The sequence below is a fragment of the Sinocyclocheilus grahami genome, unplaced genomic scaffold (assembly GCF_001515645.1).
Source record: "Sinocyclocheilus grahami isolate Dianchi unplaced genomic scaffold, SAMN03320097.WGS_v1.1 scaffold297.1, whole genome shotgun sequence".
NCBI lineage: Eukaryota > Metazoa > Chordata > Actinopteri > Cypriniformes > Cyprinidae > Sinocyclocheilus > Sinocyclocheilus grahami.
Window position 1 is genome coordinate 1,254,667 of NW_015505476.1, and position 19,676 is coordinate 1,274,342.

The following is a 19,676-nucleotide window of genomic DNA, read 5'->3' on the forward strand; positions in this document are numbered from 1 at the left end:
ATTTTTATTATTACTAGTTTGTAAACTAGTAAAACTATACATTCTAAACAACTACAATTTTAAGCAGTGTATTTTATTTTACGCGTTATTTACATATTTCGACTGAAAAGGCTTTGCAAGTTAGAATAAAATGCTGTTTAAACAATCAAGTTGTAAACATACTGTTTTATTTTTGACGTTTCGGCTGTTCTTACTTTTGGACTATATGTGACTATATTATCACTACATCAGTCATATCTTATCACTGACCCTGCGTTTAAGCTAATTGCTTTTATCAGTTTACTGTATTTCTATGTAATGAAAAACACATACACATACTACTGAATTTAACACCAGCTATGTTTATTCATACTATTCATTCTTATTGTTTTTCCTTTCACTGAAAGGAACACATATATGGGCATACTTTTAATAGGATGTGTGTTTACAATACATAAAGAAATTACACCCACCATTATGTACAGAACCTCTGAGGGCTTGATGTGTGTTTTGTAATTATCGAAATCAAAAGAGCTCCATGTATCCTGAACAAAACAAACATGATCTGTATACAGGGAACCAGTCTTTGATCTTATTGTTCTTTTAAAAGTTCATCACAGTTCAACATTACTTGTGTAGTAAAGAACTATGTGATATTATATTGAGTATATTAAACCAGTGGTTAGATCTCATCAAACAACATACGTGGAATATTTTGGTTTGACCTTTTAACCTTGTTCCAATCCTGATTGCAGTTTTAAGCGGGTTGGGAACAAGAGTACTGTCTGTACACAATTAAAACAGGAGAACAGGTGGTGCATATTCAGTGTGTTTCATGACCAAAAATGACTCCAAAGACAGTGAACGTGAATTTTTGTATCATATTTGATATGATTAACCACTATTGACATTAGTAATGTAACTGTGTGATCTCAAACATTAAATGGAACTCCAAGTTAAACGTTTTTGTTTAAAGGAACGTATGGCATTTTATTGCATGAGTACAAGACATGTTTTTGTCTTCTTAGTGGATTTTCTGGTAGCTTCTGTCTGTATTCATAATGCAATTCAGAGAATGTTCCTCCAAGTTTGACATTCTCAAGCCATTTTAGAGCAAATGTGAAATTTAGAGGTCTAACGTTTCCTTCCCTAAACAACATTTGTAGCATAACATGTTACACCATGACCTAACTAGGTGTGAACCAACAGGTAATTTGTCTGCCCACAAAGAATGTGAAAATGTTTCGTTTTGATGTTTAATATACAGTTCAGCCACGCAGAACAGGATTTGGACCAATGAAAGTTCACTGTGGGCGGGGCCTCTTGCTTATTGCTTATTGTAGTCACAGCCAGTTAGAATTGACTTGGAAGAAAAGGTTTTATCAAGGACACGGTTTTAGCGTAGTAATGCCAGATTCTTCTAAGATTATTCATTAACACATTCTGTAGAAAGTTCTACATGTTGTATAATCCGTAAAACAACCCACAATTGTTCACATTGCCCTGTTAAAGGACAAGCTCAAGCGGCTGGTTATCATCCAGCAGGTCCAGAGATAGGCAGTTCGTGGAGCGCTGGACACAAAATGAAGTATTGTCTGGACACAGGCTGGTTGGGGAATGCGGAAGCCCAAACGTGTAGCTGACAGAGGTATCTGGAACCGAAGCCGTTCCCAGAGGGAGAAGAGGGGAATACAGTCGCACGTCATCCAGACTCAGACTGTAGCGGTCGGCCGGGTTACGGGACTTCTGATTTAAAACCTGTAATGGGTAATGAGCAGTTAGTGACATGATGAAGGAATGAAAAGATAAAGATTGGAGAAGACAGAGACGACAAACCTGTTTCATTCTGTCTGGATCACAATGGTCCACTTGATCGTTGACTGTAACTGAACTCATTTGTAGACCTAGAAACAGACGTTACAGTAAACAGGAGCACATTTTTATTCTCATCACAGTCTGCAGGCAAATATTGATTTACTGTATTTCAAAATTGTCAAGAAAAAAGCATTCATGCTTTTAAGTCCTAATGCACTAATACAATATTGTGACACGCTGATTTGTGGTCCCATCCGTTTACATTGCATTATTACAATGCCATTTAAAAGTTTAGGAAATAAATTTATAATTTTATTGAGCGAATATGCATTAAAGTGATCAAAAGTGGCAGTTAAGACTTTTAGATTTTTACCAAAAAAAAAACTATTTTAAAAATCTTTAAAAAATTTAATAAAATGTAACTGTTTCCACAAAAATATTAAGCAGCACACTTAGTTTCAATTAAAACTGTCATTAATTTCTTTAGCAATCAGAATATTAGAATGACTTCTGTAGGATCACGTGACACTGAAGACTGAAGTAATGGCTGCTGAAAATTCAGCTTTGCAATCACAGGAATAGATTACATTTTAAATATATTAAAATAGAAAACAGCTATTTTTAATTGTAATATTTCACAACATTACTGTTTTTTCTGTATTTTTGATTAGATAAATTCAGCCTTGCTGAGCACTTGTTTAATAACAGATAAACATTAATTGCATGACAATTGCTAAAAAAAATATATATCAATCATATAATTAAAATATATAATATAATAATATAACATAAATATGATAATCATCATGATCATAATAAATATTTATATACAATTTATACATAAAAATCGCTCACAATTCTCCATGATTTACACATTTAGTAACTTTATTTTTATGTTATGCAACAATGAAACAAATAAATTAAAGCATTAAATACAAATGAATCAGAAACAGATAGATAAGGTTTGAAAGTGCCCTAAATCGGATTGTTTTTTTTGAGTCCTCACCTTTGAATTTAGTGTCTGATTGGATGGTGGGACAGTCGACGGACACGCCCTCCAGCAGCTCAGCCAATCGTAAGATATCCAAAGGATCGTCCACAGAGACCTCCCCAGGCTCCTTCACCACATCCTGCAAATCTGCATTCAGATTTCATCACCAACAGTCCATCATGGGTTAATCTGTGCTTAACCTTGTCGTAAATCTAACGTGTTGTGACAAAAGATTTTGTCTTTCACTGTCAGTGCGAATGTGACATTTTGCAAGTCAAGCTGTCTGAGCAAATAAACTAAATAACTTCAGAACAACCCCAACAGCTTCATCTATGTCTTTTCAGCACTACATATGCAAAGAATCCTAGCAATGCTTATCTGTCAGCAGACCATGTCAAATTGATGAGCGTGACATTTTATACTGTTGCATAACAACTGCACAAGTATTCAAGCCCAGCAAATGATATGTGACTCTACAGTTGGCAGATGAGTTTAGAGAAATGTTGATTATAAATATAGTGTTATATATTTTTTTAATACTGATTATGACTAAAGTTGTTTGACCCTCACCTTCCTCCTGCCACTCATCTTCATCAGTCCGAGCTTTGCTGCTCGTGTCGATGCCAGAGGTGTGTGAGGAGCTGTGACTGACAGCAGAGATGAAGGACTTTTCCTTCTCCTCCATGGAAACCATCTCTACAGAGACGCTGTTTTGCCTGGTGTCCGCCTCAATGCCAGAGCTGCTGGTGGAGTGTCGAGACAGACGAGGACTGCCCTCGCTGCACGGTTGATCCAGGTCTAGCTCATCACTGATGTACGATTCACGGTACCTCTTCTTCTCTGGATCCGAAAAGAGAGAAAAAATATATTATTTCATCAAAAACAGCCTGACATGGCAGAATAATTATTTTACTAATAAGGGTGATTCTCACAAATGCTTTAACATATTTAAGTCTAACTTCATCCAAAAGGAAAGGAAAAAATGTATTATATTTTTCGATTTGGTAACCAGACATCTCTGTTTTCAGGGGAAACAGGGTGTCTAAAAAATAGAAATATCTGTATACAGTATATTCACAGTTTGTGAAAATATGAAATCCAATTAGAAAATATATGTTTTTTTCAATTTTATCCAATTTATTTTATTTTTGTGATGTGTTTTTGTAAAGTCAGAATTTTGTTACAATACTGTTTTGAACGGTTTGCTCTTTGACAGGGTTAATATTTACTGTTTTACATAGTGTGATTTGCAGAGTTATATTAATTAAATATTACTTAATATTAATTAAGTTTTATAATCTTATAGGAGCCCAAAACATAAAACTGTATTGTCTCCATTTTTAGCTTTATAGGCAACAAGAAGTGAGATTTCAATGATATTTTGACCACTCAACTGGGAAATGTACTAGTTTCTATTTCAGAAATCTGGTCACCTTATTTTTCCATTCAATTCAGGTATATTTGTATAGCACTTTTCACAATACAAACCATTTCAAATATTGCAATCAAGAAGCCAGAGGTGACTGTGTCAAAGAAAAAGAATATTAAAAAAACAGTTTATTCTTTTATAATCTATTTCCTTGACACTGTCACCTCCATTTAGTGTTAAAGAAAATTAAGCCTATTTTTTCCATAACTATTTTCCAGGACCATTGTGACATTACTGACATTTCTTCCTCCAGTACTCATTACTATAAATAAAAAATAAATCTGGAAATGAAAGTGGAAGTGGAAAGTAAAATAAATACATTATTATAAGTACTTGCTTACATAAAAAATTGTTTTTGTGAGGTCTCTGAAGTCAATAAACGAATGGGCTATAATATAACCAACACCACTGAGAAGAAAACAAAAAACAAAATCGTACTACAAAAGCAGGCATGAAGGGCCTGGAGATGAATATTATGTGGACACACACCCTCTGTCTCCTGCAGCTGCCGCAGGTGTTTGAGCGCAGGTTGCAAACTGAGGTACAATCGGTGACAGGAACTTAAATGCAGCAGAAGATGTCGGGAACGAAAAGCCGAACCCGTGTAGTACACCAGCTTCCTCGCGGAGGGCAAACCATCCGGCTGGATCTCAAACTTCTTCCCCTGTGCAGAGAGCAGAAGACAGAACCTCTGTATTTTTGAAAATTGACTTTTAATGTTAGAGCAGGTGTTCAAGCACCACAATTCAAATCACATCAAAGACCAAAAATCACTTGAAATGAGGGAGAAACAGTGAGGTCTGGTGTGATCTAATATTGTAACAAGCAGTAACATTAAATGTTACCAGAAAAGTGAGTCGTCCCACATGAAACCAGGGGAAGTCATACAGCAGATCCCGCACATTGTTCACCTCCTGCAAATAAAAGAAACAAGGCCTCTGTCACATGAAAAGTGTCAAGTCAGACGAATGGGATTTGTTAGAAAATTCAATGGCTCAGATTCCGATTCCACTAAATGGTTCAGGTTCCTTTATGATTCTATTACTGATTCTTTTATTACTTTTAAGAAAGCCAAATAATTGGTCCTAATCATACTTCATAAATATATATATATAAATATAAATATATATATAAATAATTTAAATTATACTTTTTTTTTAATAGAACATTTAGATTTTTTTTATAATAATTTTTATATTAATATTACAATAATATGTGACCCTGGACCACAAAACCAGTCAGAAGTAGCACGGGTATATTTGTAGTAATAGCCAACAATACACTGTATAGGTCAAAATTATACATTTTTATTTTATGCCAAAAATCACTAGGATATTAAGTAAAGATCATGTTCGATGAAGATACTTTGTAGATTTCCTACCATAAATATATCAAAACATAATTTTTGATTAGTAATATGCATTGCTAAGAACTTCTTTGGACAGATTTAAAGGTGATTTTCTCAATATTTAAATTTTTTTGCACCCTCAGATTTTCAAATAGTTGTACATCAGCCAAATACTGTCCTATCCTAACAATTAATTAGTCAACTTTCAGATGATGTATAAATCTCAATTTCAAAAAAATTGACCCTTATGACTGGTTCTGGTCCAGGGTCACATATTTGTATTAGATAACAAATATTACCATTTATAAGAAAAAAATGTATACATAACATTTTTATAGAATTTTATAATTTATTTTATTACAAATAACACACAGTTCATTATTCAGTTGAAGTAGTTTCTTGAAAATGGAACTAACATTTAGATCTCTTAACCCTACTTGCTACAAAACCCCCTTCCACAGATCATTTGTTAGATTATTTGTAATATAAGCTTATTTGGCAGTGTGAGAAAGGAGTAATATATAAATCCTGTTCTTTATCAAAGCAGAAGGGGAGCCCATTTAAGGTTGGGGTCCGTGCCTCACCACACTGGGTCTTTGATCTCTTAGACACAGGGCCCTTAGTTTAATCCAACCCCAGATGCTTTAACGGGCAGATCAGAGGACTCAAGGGAAAGGCATGCACTCCACTGGTCCAGGGTCACATATTTGTATTAGATAACAAATATTACTATTTATAAGAAAAAAATGTATACATAACATTTTTATAGAATTTTATAATTTATTTTATTACAAATAACACACAGTTCATTATTCGGTTGAAGCAGTTTCTTGAAAATGGAACTAACATTTAGATCTCTTAACCCTACTTGCTACAAAACCCCCTTCCACAGATCATTTGTTAGATTATTTGTAATATAAGCTTATTTGGCAGTGTGAGAAAGGAGTAATATATAAATCCTGTTCTTTATCAAAGCAGAAGGGGAGCCCATTTAAGGTTGGGGTCCGTGCCTCACCACACTGGGTCTTTGATCTCTTAGACACAGGGCCCTTAGTTTAATCCAACCCCAGATGCTTTAACGGGCAGATCAGAGGACTCAAGGGAAAGGCATGCACTCCAAATCCCTGTTTATGGACTGAACCGTCTAATATATGCATTCCAGTCAGGCCTATCTGGAGAGCTCTATCATTGTGATTGGCACCGGCTCAAAGAGAAAACACAGGACTGCACTGAATCACAGAATGATGCACAATGAAGTAGGCCATTCACATGTGCTTTGCAGCGAAAAGCAACCAGAAGTCCATAATTTTCAATGAGGGCTGGTGATTTCAGGTAATGTGCAACAACTACTGTTGCGATGTTGCTGTGTCCAATTTTTGCAATGCTGCAATTTATATACAAGAAGTGTTTTTCCCTGTTTTTAGTGGCAAGAAAAACGCCTCATGCATTCACAAACACACACCTGATACACTTGCATTCCTCGTAGAGTGAGTCCAAGGAGCGCTGAACCTTTCTCTTCTTTCTTGTCCTACAGGAAAAAGACACAGGCTTAGTTACACACTTTTTAATGAAAGAAAGAAAGATAGATAGATAGATATTATGCTCTTATGCTCCCCAAGGTTGCATTTATTTGGTCAAATACTCAAAAAAATTTAAATATTACTACAATTTCTTTTAATTTTCTGCCACATGATCCTTCAGAGATCATTCTAGCATTGGTTGAGCTGCTGTTGTAATATTACTCAATCAAGCACACTGCAGTTCCATCAGGTGCCCCTAGTAGTGCAGAAATGACTTCACCTTTAACTTCTACTTTGATGAAAATATTTTCACATTCCACAGCTGAGAATGTCTTGACCTACAGCAAGACATTCTGATAACCGTGCATGACCTCTGACCTTCTGTAGGCGATAAAAGGTGACTGGGACATCCTCCAGACGGCAGGATTCTCTGATAAAGAGCAGGATAGCGTCACGCGAGGACATCCCCCACAGCTCTTTATGAACCTTGGGTCCGTGACACAGCAGGTAGTCAATGCCACGCTTCGCAATTATCTATAAGAGAGCAGACACGGGTCATGCGTGATTATCAAATGAGTGTGAGCTCTCACCGTGCTTTATTAGACTTACAAAAACTTTAATCAAACCCCTGCTGTAAAAGCACAAGAAGAATTTGCTGGTTTGGTGTTTTTCAAAAAATGCTAGTCAGTCAGCATGGTCTTTCTGGTGAAGCTGGTTGTCCATGAAAGTCTTGTTAGTTAAAAACCCTGGACTAAACACGATAGCACACCAGCGTCCAAATACCACAAATGCTGGACTTTTCAACCAAGTAAACCAACTTTTAAACCAAATCTTTATATGATTAAAAACAAAGTAAGCACCTCTTGCTTGGATGCAAATGTATGTGATTGTATTTTATACACTCTAATGAAGATTTACCCAGGGTGGAAAGTATTCTTTGGGTTGGAAATACACAGTGTGTCCCTGACTGTGGCTGTCTGAGGGGTGGTCAGAGTGATCGGCCTGTAGGGCGTATCCTGCAAGCTGGAAATACACTTCCTCCTGCTGTCGGCATTCTGAGCGCAGGACACGTTCCCGCAGATCATAGTAGTACAGTTTTCTCGCTTTACGCTCACTGAGAACACAGAAAAAGAGTAAGATAAGAAAAATAAACTAGACATCAAATATAAATGTTTTAGCAAGAATTATTTTCTATTTATAATTCTATTTCCAATAAATCCTGTTCTTTTGAACTTTCTATTATTATTTAGTTCACTCAAATGAAAATTTTGGTCATTAATTACTCACCCGCATGCCGTTCCAAACCCGTAAGACCTTTGTTCATCTTCAGAACACAAATTAAGATATTTTTGATAAAATCCGAGAGCTTTCTGACCTTCCATAGAGAGCAGTGCAACTGAAATGTTCCCAGACCCAGAAACGTAGTAAGGACATTAGTAAAATAGTCCATGGAGGGTCAGAAAGCTCTCAGATTTCATAAAAAATATCTTAATTTGTGTTCCAAAGATGAACAAAGGTCTTACGGGTTTGGAACGGCATGAGGGTGAGTAATTAATGACAGAATTTTCATTTTTGGGTGAACTAACACTTTAAAGAATCCTTTAAAAATGTATCACTGTTTCCACAAAAGTACTAAGCAGCACAACTATTTTCAACATTGATAGTAATGTTAAGAAATGTTTCTTGAGCAGCAAATCAGCATATTAGAATAATTTCTGAAGGATCACTTGACACTGAAGACTGGAGTAATGATGCTGAAAATTCAGCTTCCCCATCACAGAAATAAATTACATTTAAAAATGTATTAAAATAGAAAGTGTTATTTTAAATTGTAATAATATTTAACATTATTATTGTTAAATAAATGCAGCCTTGGTGAGTGTGAGACTTCTTTCAAAAGCATTAAAACGGCCTCTAAACTGACAAATTAAATGTTTGAAATGAAATGTTTCTAAGAATTCACATCAAGTCTAAATTTAAATTTTAAAATAGAACAAAATTAATTCTGCCATCATTTTCTAATTTAACTATATTAATCCAGCAAAACTAAATTTTAAAAATTAATTTTTAATTTTAAAATAAATTTAATGAAAGACACTCCTCGGGCTATTTTCAAAATCCTCCACTCATTTGCCACATTCAATAAAATCTAAAGTTAGGCTGAGTTTCATAATAAGCAGTTTTCAGTTACACCACACCCAGATGAGGGAGGAAAATTCTTCCTAATAAAAACAGCTTTCAAACACAGGCCACATTAAAACCAGATCACAAGCCCACTCAAACTGGCCTCACACCCTGGTGGATTAAAACTAATGAAGGAAAGAGGCCAAGGAGAGGATTCCTCCCTTCAAACGTTCGGGAATATCTGGCCTGTTTCTTACCAGATGAGTCTGCCATTCTCCACATAGTACTGGACCTTCAGACAGAGCAGGGGAGGGATTGACCTCCTCTGTGACCCCTGCCGAGAGAAAGAACAGGCTTGACTAGGTTACTGTGGCAACCCCCTCATTATGAAGTCACTCCCACATCCCGACCGGCCTACTAGTGTTTATCTTTACTATCATTCAGTAACCGCGCCGATGACCACAAGGAACACGGAGCACATGGTACAGTCATACTGTAATGGAACCAGTACAATCACAACACAATTTATATTTATATGATTATCACATTGATGAACCATGTATTTTACAGACATGTAAAAGAACACCATGGTACTACTGATAATGATGGAGGACCGTGTTATGCTCACCTTTCCTGAGTCCTGTTTCCACTCCTTAGGAAAGTACGTAGCAAGTTTCTCTTCCAGGTCCAGAAAGATGTGCTCATTGTCTAAAACAGCCCAGAAAGGACACACAGGAAACAAGCGTAAATGCTTTCGGCATGCAAACAATGGCATCAAGAATTCATGCATGAAATCTGCCCAACAATGACCTCAATTAGGGAGACGGCTGGAATGAAAAGACCCGTTGAGTCATTGGTGAACGCAGGGTATGCAACAACCCCAACCGCAGACAAAACTTACCCCAGTAAAAACTAGCAGCCTCATGCCAGAGCGATTGCGATTGCAAAAGAATTCTAGCGCTTTGAGTAAATCGTGTAAACACTTCTAAAAAGGAGCTTGTGCAAGAATGGAATTAAGATGGTTTAAATAAATGTCACAATGGAAAGATAAAAGAAGATTTAGCTAAGACCAATAAATAGATGTTATTTCCCAAAGTGTTTAGAAACAAGGTTTCAAGCACATTCTTTTCATTCAAGTGGTCCATGTGATTTATTTCATTTGCCAACGTGACCTCTTTAGTATTTGTATGCAAAGTAGTGATACACACATAGATTATCATATGTTTGAATAGACACTACATGTACAAGAGCAATGTACTGTCAGCAACAAAAACGCAAATCATTACACTTTACACTAAATTTCAATTACCATTATTTAAAAACATTTTTATAATTTATACAAAGAACATTATTATTAGGGTTAGGATTATTATTTCTTCATATATTTTTGTAAAATAATCAAATTAAGTAATTAAATTTTTTGCAAACATAAGACATTCATATTTATACTCTATTATATAGGGATGCACCGATATGAAAATTTTGGCCGATACCGATAACCGATTATTCTTTATTTTTGAAAGCCGATAACCGATATGTTGGCTGATAAATCTATATCCAAATTGTTATATACTTTTTGAGAGCCTGATTACAAAATATGGAATTTTTTATGTTTTTAAAAGAAGTCTCTTATGCTCACAAAGGCTGCATTTATTTGATTAAAAATATAGTAAACCCATAATATTGTGAAATATCATTGCCGTTTGAAATAAGTGTATTGTATTTGAATATATTTTATAATGTAATTTATTTCAGTGATGGCAAAGCTGAGTTTTCAGCATCATTACTCCAATTTACAGTTTCACATGATCCTTCAGAAATCATCCTAATATGCTGATTTGCGGCTCAAGAAACATTACTTTTCGTGTTTAGAATTTTTTTTATTAAACAATTTTATTTTCAGGATTCATTTAATGAATAGAAAGTTCAAAAGAACAGAATTTATTTGAAATAGATTTTTTTTTACATTATTTGGATTACTTTTGATCAATTTAATGTAAGGCTGGATAAAAGTTTTTTCATATTTCCTCTCAACTTCTGAATGGTAGTGTATCACAGTTTAAGCAAAAATATTATTATATACAGTATTTATAAATACAGTAATAAATTATGAGTGATTATGAAAATTCAGAGTAATTCATATTAAGTTTTAGATGCTGTCAGAATGTTTATATTGTATGTTTCAGTATCTATACAAACACAGAAACATTTATGTGAACTTGTTAACACTTTGTTATGTTTTTACAAGTGCAAGTTCACATTCCGTTCAGTTTATCCATGCTTTATCACTGCTAACTTCGCATCACTACCTCCCTCACTAAATGACTCTTTCTGACTCACTGTCTTTTTATCCGAGGTTCATGACGAGAAGGTTGTGACCCTGCTAAACGCTCAGCCAATATCAATTGCTCTCTCCTGCTTCCTCTCTGCAGTGAAGTGGTGAATCATGGTGAATTCCAGGCTTAACAAAGTTAATATAGCTTGATTCCGAGCCTCAGGGGTCACCAGTCCTCAAATACACAAAAACAAAGACGCTCTTATCCAAGAGGAGAGTGACAAAAAAATCGTAAAAAGGTGTTCAAGGGAAGAAGAAGCTGGAATGAGGCTTTTGAATGAGAGGTTGAAAATGAGAGCAAAAAGAGAATAATATAGAGAGAGCCTGATTGGAATGGCAAAAGACAAATATTAGATGCCACATTAGTTAGAAATGGATTTAATTCATATTTCCCTGGGAACAAAAGCAAGTTTGTGTCTTTGCAGATTATGTCATTCAGGTACAGTTCATACATTGCTTGAATTGGCAAACAACCTGAAGGCCTTGAGCTGTAAGCATTTGCATTTGAAAGTCTTCAGTGAATGACAAATAAAGCATCTCAAATGTGGTTACAATTTCCATTTACAGTAGATAACAAAAGCACACTTCCTTTGAGATTCATCGTAAAAAGGTGTTCAAGGGAAGAAGAAGCTGGAATGAGGCTTTTGAATGAGAGGTTGAAAATGAGAGCAAAAAGAGAATAATATAGAGAGAGCCTGATTGGAATGGCAAAAGACAAATATTAGATGCCACATTAGTTTGAAATGGATTTAATTCATATTTTCCTGGGAACAAAAGCAAGTTTGTGTCTTTGCAGATTATGTCATTCAGGTACAGTTCATACATTGCTTGAATTGGCAAACAACCTGAAGGCCTTGAGCTGTAAGCATTTGCATTTGAAAGTCTTCAGTGAATGACAAATAAAGCAACTCAAATGTGGTTACAATTTCCATTTACAGTAGATAACAAAAGCACACTTCCTTTGAGATTCACATACACTTATAAAATATAAAGGCTCTTTCGCACCTTTCCATTGCACAAAAGGTTTTTATAGTGGAAAAAGTTCTATAGATTATTATATTGTTCTTTACACTAAGAAAACAATGGTTCTTTTAAGAACTGTTCACTGAAAGATTATCTGGTGAACTAAAAGTGATTCTGCTATGACATCACTGCAAATTAGTGGTTCAACGGATCCCAAATCTCACGGTTCGGATCACATTACGGTTTTTGACCCACGGATCGGATCATTTTTCGGATCAGCAAGAAAAGAAAAATATTTCAATTGATCTTGCTTTCCATTTATTACTTAATGCGAAGTATTTCTTTTGATACCACAGCAAATACTACTAGATTACCTAAGAAAGAGAACAGCCAGTAAAAATAAGAACAAATACACAAATTATAATCATGGATAAACACAAAACAGTATGTTACAAATAAAATAAGGTTGGTAGTATTCAAATACAGAAATGTAATAATTAGGGAAAATAACACTGCATAGTGTTCACTGTATAAATTAAATATAGATTTTTATCAAAGCTGTTTTGTTGTTTGATGATCATTAATGACAGCAGCAGTATTTATAGGCCGCTGTCCCTTTAAGACCTGATGTACGGATGCGATATAATGATACACATCACATCCGATTTTCATTCACATAACTGACTTTGTTTACCTGAATGATTGTCGAGATAGGTATTTTGTCATAATTGTATGTGTACACTCTTAAAAATAAAGGTGCTTCAAAAGGTTCTTCACAGCGATGCCATAGAAGAGCCATTTTTGGTTCCACAAAGAGCCATTCAGTCAAAGGTTCTTTAAAGAACCATCTCTTTCTTACCTTTTTGTAATCTGAAGAACCTTTTTTCACCACAAAGAACCTTTTGTGAAACAGAAAGGTTCTTCAGATGTTAAAGGTTCTTTATGGAACCATTTAAACAAAAAGGTTCTTCTATGGCATCGTGAAGCACCTTTATTTTTAAGAGTGTATGTGTCTGTTCAGAGGATTCAGAAGAGGATTCAGTTCGGTGTTCGTGCGCCGTCTGAAACCCTTTCGCCTTTTCTCTTTGGAATTGTTTAAAATTCGCTTGCTTGTGTAAATACGAACAAATGATAAACTTATACTCTATCATGGTTACATTTTGCAATTAATCCGCGGATCACATGCGTGCCGAACCGTGGGGCTTGGTCTGTACGGATCATGGATCAACTACGATCCATTTAACCACTACTGCAAATCCCCCTGTTGCGACCTTTAAAAGGGTACACTGCAATTGGGAAGAATCGATTCTTACTTTTGACTAAAGTCAATCCAAAGTAGTGCAGCTCTTTAACCCCGAGAAGCTCACAGACACTATGAAACACATCTTGACCCGTTGCTTTTAGCTTGGAGGAAAAGAAAAACAGATTTGACAATGAATCAGGTACAAAAACATGATTTTAAAATGCATTCTGATTCTAAATGCTTGCATTCAACTCAATAAACAAACACACATCTGCACATTTTATATACTGTATATTACAAAATAAAGTACAGCCTTCCGTAGGTTATTACTTTTTGTCATTTGTCATTGCTGCAAATCACAATATGAAATATTACAAGAGCTGAATATTTACCCCCACTGTGATGTCCAATGTCTCCTTGGTGGGAAGGAGGACACATACTGTCCTCTCTACTTTGGTGGGGACAGACATGGCCTATGAAATCTCATCCACATACACGCATGTGTACACACAGATACAGTCACACACTCACACTGGCCTCTTTCTCTTCAAGATGCTTTGTCTACAGGTATTGGCTTCTTCATTTTGAATATCTGTAAAAGAACAAAAAAATAAAACAAGACTCTCCTTCAGTGTAAGTCTATAGGATTTTATGCCCATTTTATCGTCTGCCAGGTGGAAATCATATGCTTGAAAAGTAATAGCACACCTCTCCTCAACAAACTTTATGATATGAGATATCATCCATGTCAAAAATACAAATGGGTGGGACAATTTATGAAATGACCTTAAGTGTGATCCATTGTAATAGTGTTGCTTGCCTTAGCTAACTAACAATATACAGTAATAATTGAAGAATGAAGAATGATTAGTTCTATGTCGAAATATCTGCTAATATCTTTTTTAATATCTTTTCTCATATTTCAAAACGAGGCAAAAAATGTCTAGACTGTCCAGAAATGTTGATGACGTCTGTGGTTGAATATGCAATCATGCAATAAAAGCTCATTACATTGCACAATCTGCCCAGTTGAGTCAGATTATATAAACATCCAATTATGTAATAATTAAATTAATGCTAAACAATAAGTCTTGTAGATCCTGTGGTACATTTTATTGGGTGATCTTATCGTGTTTGTGGAACTTCACTTTTCCTATAATGTAGATAAGCTCACCTGTGAAAACATCACAGGCAGCAGATGCGTTCTCCACATTTTTGGGCAAATTCCACCTGCTGTATGTTTTTACTGAACTGAAATGCCTCAGCATTGTCCTGTTGATACAAAACTAACCCTATAATTTGTCATTTTGCACCCATTCTATAATGCTGTACAGTGAATGTACTTGGAGACTTAAGTCACACTTAAAATGTATGACTGTAAATGCAATTTTTGCCATTACTTTTAACCAAAAATGATTTTCACACAGGTGTCCTAGCAAAATACCCTCACCCTCAGGCTATCCAATATGGTAACATATCTGGCATATTTTAGCATTGCATCATTTGTTCACCAATGGATCCTCTGCAGTGAATGGGTGCCATCAGAATGAGAGTCCAAACAGCTGATAAAAACATCACAGTAATCCACAATCAATCCATACGACTTGTGAAGCTAAAAGCTGCATGTTTGTAATCAGTGTTGGGAAGGTTACTTTGGAAATGTAATAGGTTACAGATCACAAGTTACTCTATGTAAAATGTAATAAGTAGTGTAACTTTTCGATTACTTTATTGAAGTAATGTAACTGATTACATTTGATTACTTTTCTAAATTTCTACTGTTTTCAACTGTTAATTATTTTCAAACATGTAAACCAGGCAGGGTTAACCTTACAATAGCACTCAACACTGATTACTGTCAGACTTTCAAAATCCTTTATCACTTGAATTAAGATTATAATACTTTCATTTTAAAGGGAACATTGGATGCAAAATTCACTTTTACATGCATATAAATGTGTCTTAGCAGTGTGTGACCATAACCACCCTACAATGATAAATATCAATTCACTTCTTTTTTTTAATCCCCCCCCCCCCACGACTGCTGACGGACTGTTCCGAATTTGCATATCTCCGCCCTCAGCAGTTGTATGCTGTCTGTCATCTTCTCTGTGCTCGAGCAGCTGTATTGAAAACAATGTCTCGTAAGCAATGCAGGTGTTTTGTAGTTGTAGAACATCCCGACATCAGAGCCACTGAAGACACTGTGGATTAGTTCTGTTTTTGATGGTAACGCGCCACCGAATACACCTAAATTCGTTTATGTCTATATGTCTATGTTCTTTCTGAATGAGGGACAATTCAAAGCAGGTTTTGCTAAAAAGTTCAAACTCAAGGATGGAGTACCCACTGTTCATGATCCAGCTGCACCTGCAGGAGAATTTAATCTCACACTTTACATTTTTTATGATTATTTGCAAATCACCTTTGTTCTTCCACGGAAGAGAGGGGCGGGGTTATGTTGCAGATATTTCATTAAGACCCTGAAGAATCATACCAACTTGTGGAAAAGGGGAATCCGATGTCCCCTTTAAAGCATAGCCTCCACAAAATCAGACTTACTTTGAGATCAATCTGAGGTTAATTACAGACTTAAAATCATAACAAGAAATAGTTTAATAGCTGATAATGATACTGTTTTGGAAATTAAATTATATATACATAAACCCAAATTAAACCATTATTACATAATCATGTGTCCTATTCTGTGTACTAAATTCCTGAAACATTGGCATCTCATAATTTAGAGCAGTCAATGCAATTTGGGAAAGAAATCAATTAAATCTGTGTGTGTGTGTGTGTGGAAAATTCAGATGTAACCCCCTTTGCACATTTAACTGTAATTTAATTACACATTTACTGTAACTGATTACAATTTCATTTATTTTGTAATTAAATTACGTACTTTCGTTACATACAACTAGTTACTCCCCAACACTGTTTGTAATAAACAAAGTTTTTAACTTTAAATCATTGCCTTCAGGCAAAACGTCTCGGGTTACTTATGTAACCATGGTTCCCTGAGTAGGGAACGAGACACTGCGTCCTCTAGGTTTCTTGCCATGCTGCGGACGCAAGCTTCAGACGAAGAAGTGAATGATGTGTAGCTCCCGGCACCGATTTATACTGTAGTCGCACCGGTAGTGACGTCATGGCTGTCGCCGGCCAACGAGTTGGTGTTTTTTCAATGTATGCTTCAGATACGAGTCACGACGAGGCGTTCCCCATAGCGACCCCTAGAGGACGCAGTTCGAAGTTCCCATGAAAGGGAACTACAAGTCCTCTATCTATAATGTTGCTTTCTCCAGTGAAAAAGTAGTCTTGTCTGAATCAGAGGACAAATATGCACAGATCATGCAATGTTTTATTTCAAAATAGTTCTAAACTAATTTGTTTGTGGATTTTGATGTGAGAGGACAACAGAGAACAGAGACTTTTTCACTGGAGGAATATTATGGATTTTGGACAGTTATGGACAGCGTTTTGTTCAGAAGCAATGGTTTAAAGTTAAAAATGTCCTAATGGTGGATTTGTTTCTTACAAACATGCAGCTTTACACTTCATAAGAAGTTAACTGATGGACTGGAGTCGTGTGGATTATTTGTGGATTATTGTGATGTTTGTATCAGCTGTTTGGTCTCTCATTCAAACGGCACTCATTCTTCACTGCAGAGGATCCACTGGTGAGTATGATGCAATCTGTTCAGATGAAGAAATACACTCATCTACATTTTGAATAGCCAGAGGGGGAGTGAACTATTTTGGGTGAACAATTCCTTTAACATTTAACAACCACAAAGTGGTGGATTTAATCCCTTACAAACTGTAATGCTTTTCTTAAAGTCTCAACCTAAAAATTTAATTTAAGTTCAAATACCATATGTTGAAGACTGAGATATGACGATAAAGGTATAGTTAACCCAAAAAATTAAGATTCTGTCATGTTGTTCCAAACCTGTTTGACTTAGTTTCTTCTATGGAACACTACAGGAGATGTTAGCCAGCAAGTTAATGACAGTCACATTTCCTTTTATTGCATATTTTTTCCATACAATGACAATGACGGTTGACCAAAGTTGTCGTTCTGCCTTTTGTGCTCCACAGAAGAATCATCACTTACTGGGAACAACACCAGAAACAAACAATAAGTGAACTACACACCTCTAACGATGCCATTTTAAAGGTGTAATGAAGCAAAAAAAAAGCCAATGTCTGGTCGTTTTGAGATTATTTTGATCAATTAACATCAGCATTATCTCTCCCATCATACACACTTTTGTTGGATGGCATGCAGTGCAAAACATTACTTAGGCCTATTTGTGTAATGCTTCCAAGACTATTACAACTCTTCGCACATTTTTTAAAAAGCCCAATCTAAACTAGCCAACAAACAGCTAGTTAACCATGGTGCCATTTTAAAATCAGAAACGGCAAAAACAATGTCCAATACTTCAAACAAAACCAAATTACTTAAAAAAAAAAAAAACTTAAATGTTTTTGCCCAAATTATCTGGGCATCCGTATTTTTGAGCCCTGATATATTTACATCGTATTTGCTATAATTAAATTCTATTGTCAATATCATACATATCAGCATTAAATCAGCACCAAACATTGTCAAACTGCTCATAAGGTTTTTAGAGAGATATCAAGAAACTCATAAACAAGAAGAAGCGAAAGAAATTCAATGGCAGTTTAACACTTCAAACCAACTCAAAACCCACAGTCTTGTTTGTTCAACCTGAAAGTGAATGAGACATGAACACCTCCACAAACAGTCCCAGGAGGAATTGCGTGAGGTCAGAGAGAGGGTTTGCCAGTGACCACATCTCCCGACAGCTCCTCAGGTGGTACAACTCTCTGCCGGGTGGGATTTATGGGGGTTTATCTTTAAATCAATTAATCAGATTAAATCTGACCCTTCTGGAGACTGCTCTACAGTCTAGATCTGAGGGGGCAAGTGCAAGACCTCTTAAAGGGGTCATATGATGCTTTTTTAAAGATCATTATTTTGTGTATTTGGTGTAACAAAATATGAGGGAGCAGAGTCATGTGACAGACTCCACTGTGATGTGATGCTCTCGCTCTCTCTCTCTCTCACACACACACGAGATGCGCAAAACTCCGCATTTGAACAGTCAATAGCAAATACTTAAACTAATAACAAAACAGTAGCTGATTCAGAAGGGGGGCGTGGCAGAGTCTTAACTTTGATAAAGAATATCTCTTTGGTTTTGAGACTTTAGTCTTTGCAACTTCAGGGATCTTATCTATGCACAATCAGCTTGTAACACTCCAAAGAGAAAGGAAAACTTGAAATCGCATCATATGACCCCTTTAATGAAACAGTTCAGAAAAATTTAACTTCTGTCATCATTTACATACCCTGGTCTTGGACAAAACCAAGGTTATTATCACAACTAAAACTAGAACTATTAAAAACATTTTTGTTAAATGAAATGAAGCAATAAAGGAAAAACTTAAACTAAACGAAAATTAGAAATGCCTTGGCAGCTAACTGAAATAAGTTTAAACTGAAGCACTAAAAATTACCAGCTGAAAATAAATAAAAACTGAAATGAAGTGAATAAAAAACTGATAAAAATGACAAAATTACTCAAATTAAAAAGAAAACTGAAAATATGTAAATAATAATAATAATAAAAAACTATAATAGTATAATAAATAATACCAAAATTATAACACAAAAGCAGAAATTATAAGGACTGCTTGTCACTGTTATTTTCATTTAGTTATTTAGCAGACGCATTTATCTGATGATGACAATAGAAGCAATCAAAACCAACCAATTTAATTACAAGCTTCAATTTCAGTCTTCATAAAAGGATGCAGAATCCCCATAAAGTATCATATCCACTAAAGTATCGATTTTGTGTAAGACACAGACTATTAAGTCATTATGCACTGA

At 35.4% G+C, this 19,676-nt stretch overlaps 1 protein-coding gene across 2 annotated transcripts; it reads right to left on the minus strand.

The window, feature by feature from the left end:
• Positions 1 to 255: 255 nt before the first annotated feature.
• LOC107601056 (FERM domain-containing protein 6) lies at positions 256 to 15,267 on the minus strand. Of its 2 annotated transcripts, XM_016293067.1 has the most exons (14): positions 15,198 to 15,267; positions 14,140 to 14,339; positions 13,818 to 13,908; positions 9,835 to 9,914; positions 9,464 to 9,540; positions 8,001 to 8,196; positions 7,461 to 7,616; positions 7,025 to 7,090; positions 5,060 to 5,128; positions 4,704 to 4,878; positions 3,356 to 3,625; positions 2,801 to 2,932; positions 1,816 to 1,883; positions 256 to 1,737 (listed from the first exon to the last, which is right to left on the minus strand). In XM_016293067.1, the coding sequence occupies exons 2-14, from the start codon at positions 14,215 to 14,217 to the stop codon at positions 1,486 to 1,488; spliced, it is 1,710 nt and encodes a 569-aa protein (XP_016148553.1). In that variant the 5' UTR covers positions 14,218 to 14,339; positions 15,198 to 15,267; the 3' UTR covers positions 256 to 1,485. The 2 variants fall into 2 exon arrangements, with proteins under 2 accessions (XP_016148553.1, XP_016148555.1); XM_016293069.1 differs by lacking the exon at positions 13,818 to 13,908.
• Positions 15,268 to 19,676: the final 4,409 nt, after the last annotated feature.

Bases quoted from the DNA above. Each gene is read 5' to 3' on its own strand.
- LOC107601056 (XM_016293067.1), bottom strand. From the start codon at position 14,217: ATGTCTGTCCCCACCAAAGTAGAGAGGACAGTATGTGTCCTCCTTCCC. The intron at 13,909-14,139 runs GTAAATATTCAG...TTTTCCTCCAAG, and splicing joins CATTGGACATCACAGTGGGG to CTAAAAGCAACGGGTCAAGA. The intron at 3,626-4,703 runs GTGTGTGTCCAC...TTTCGGATCCAG, and splicing joins GCAGCTGCAGGAGACAGAGG to AGAAGAAGAGGTACCGTGAA.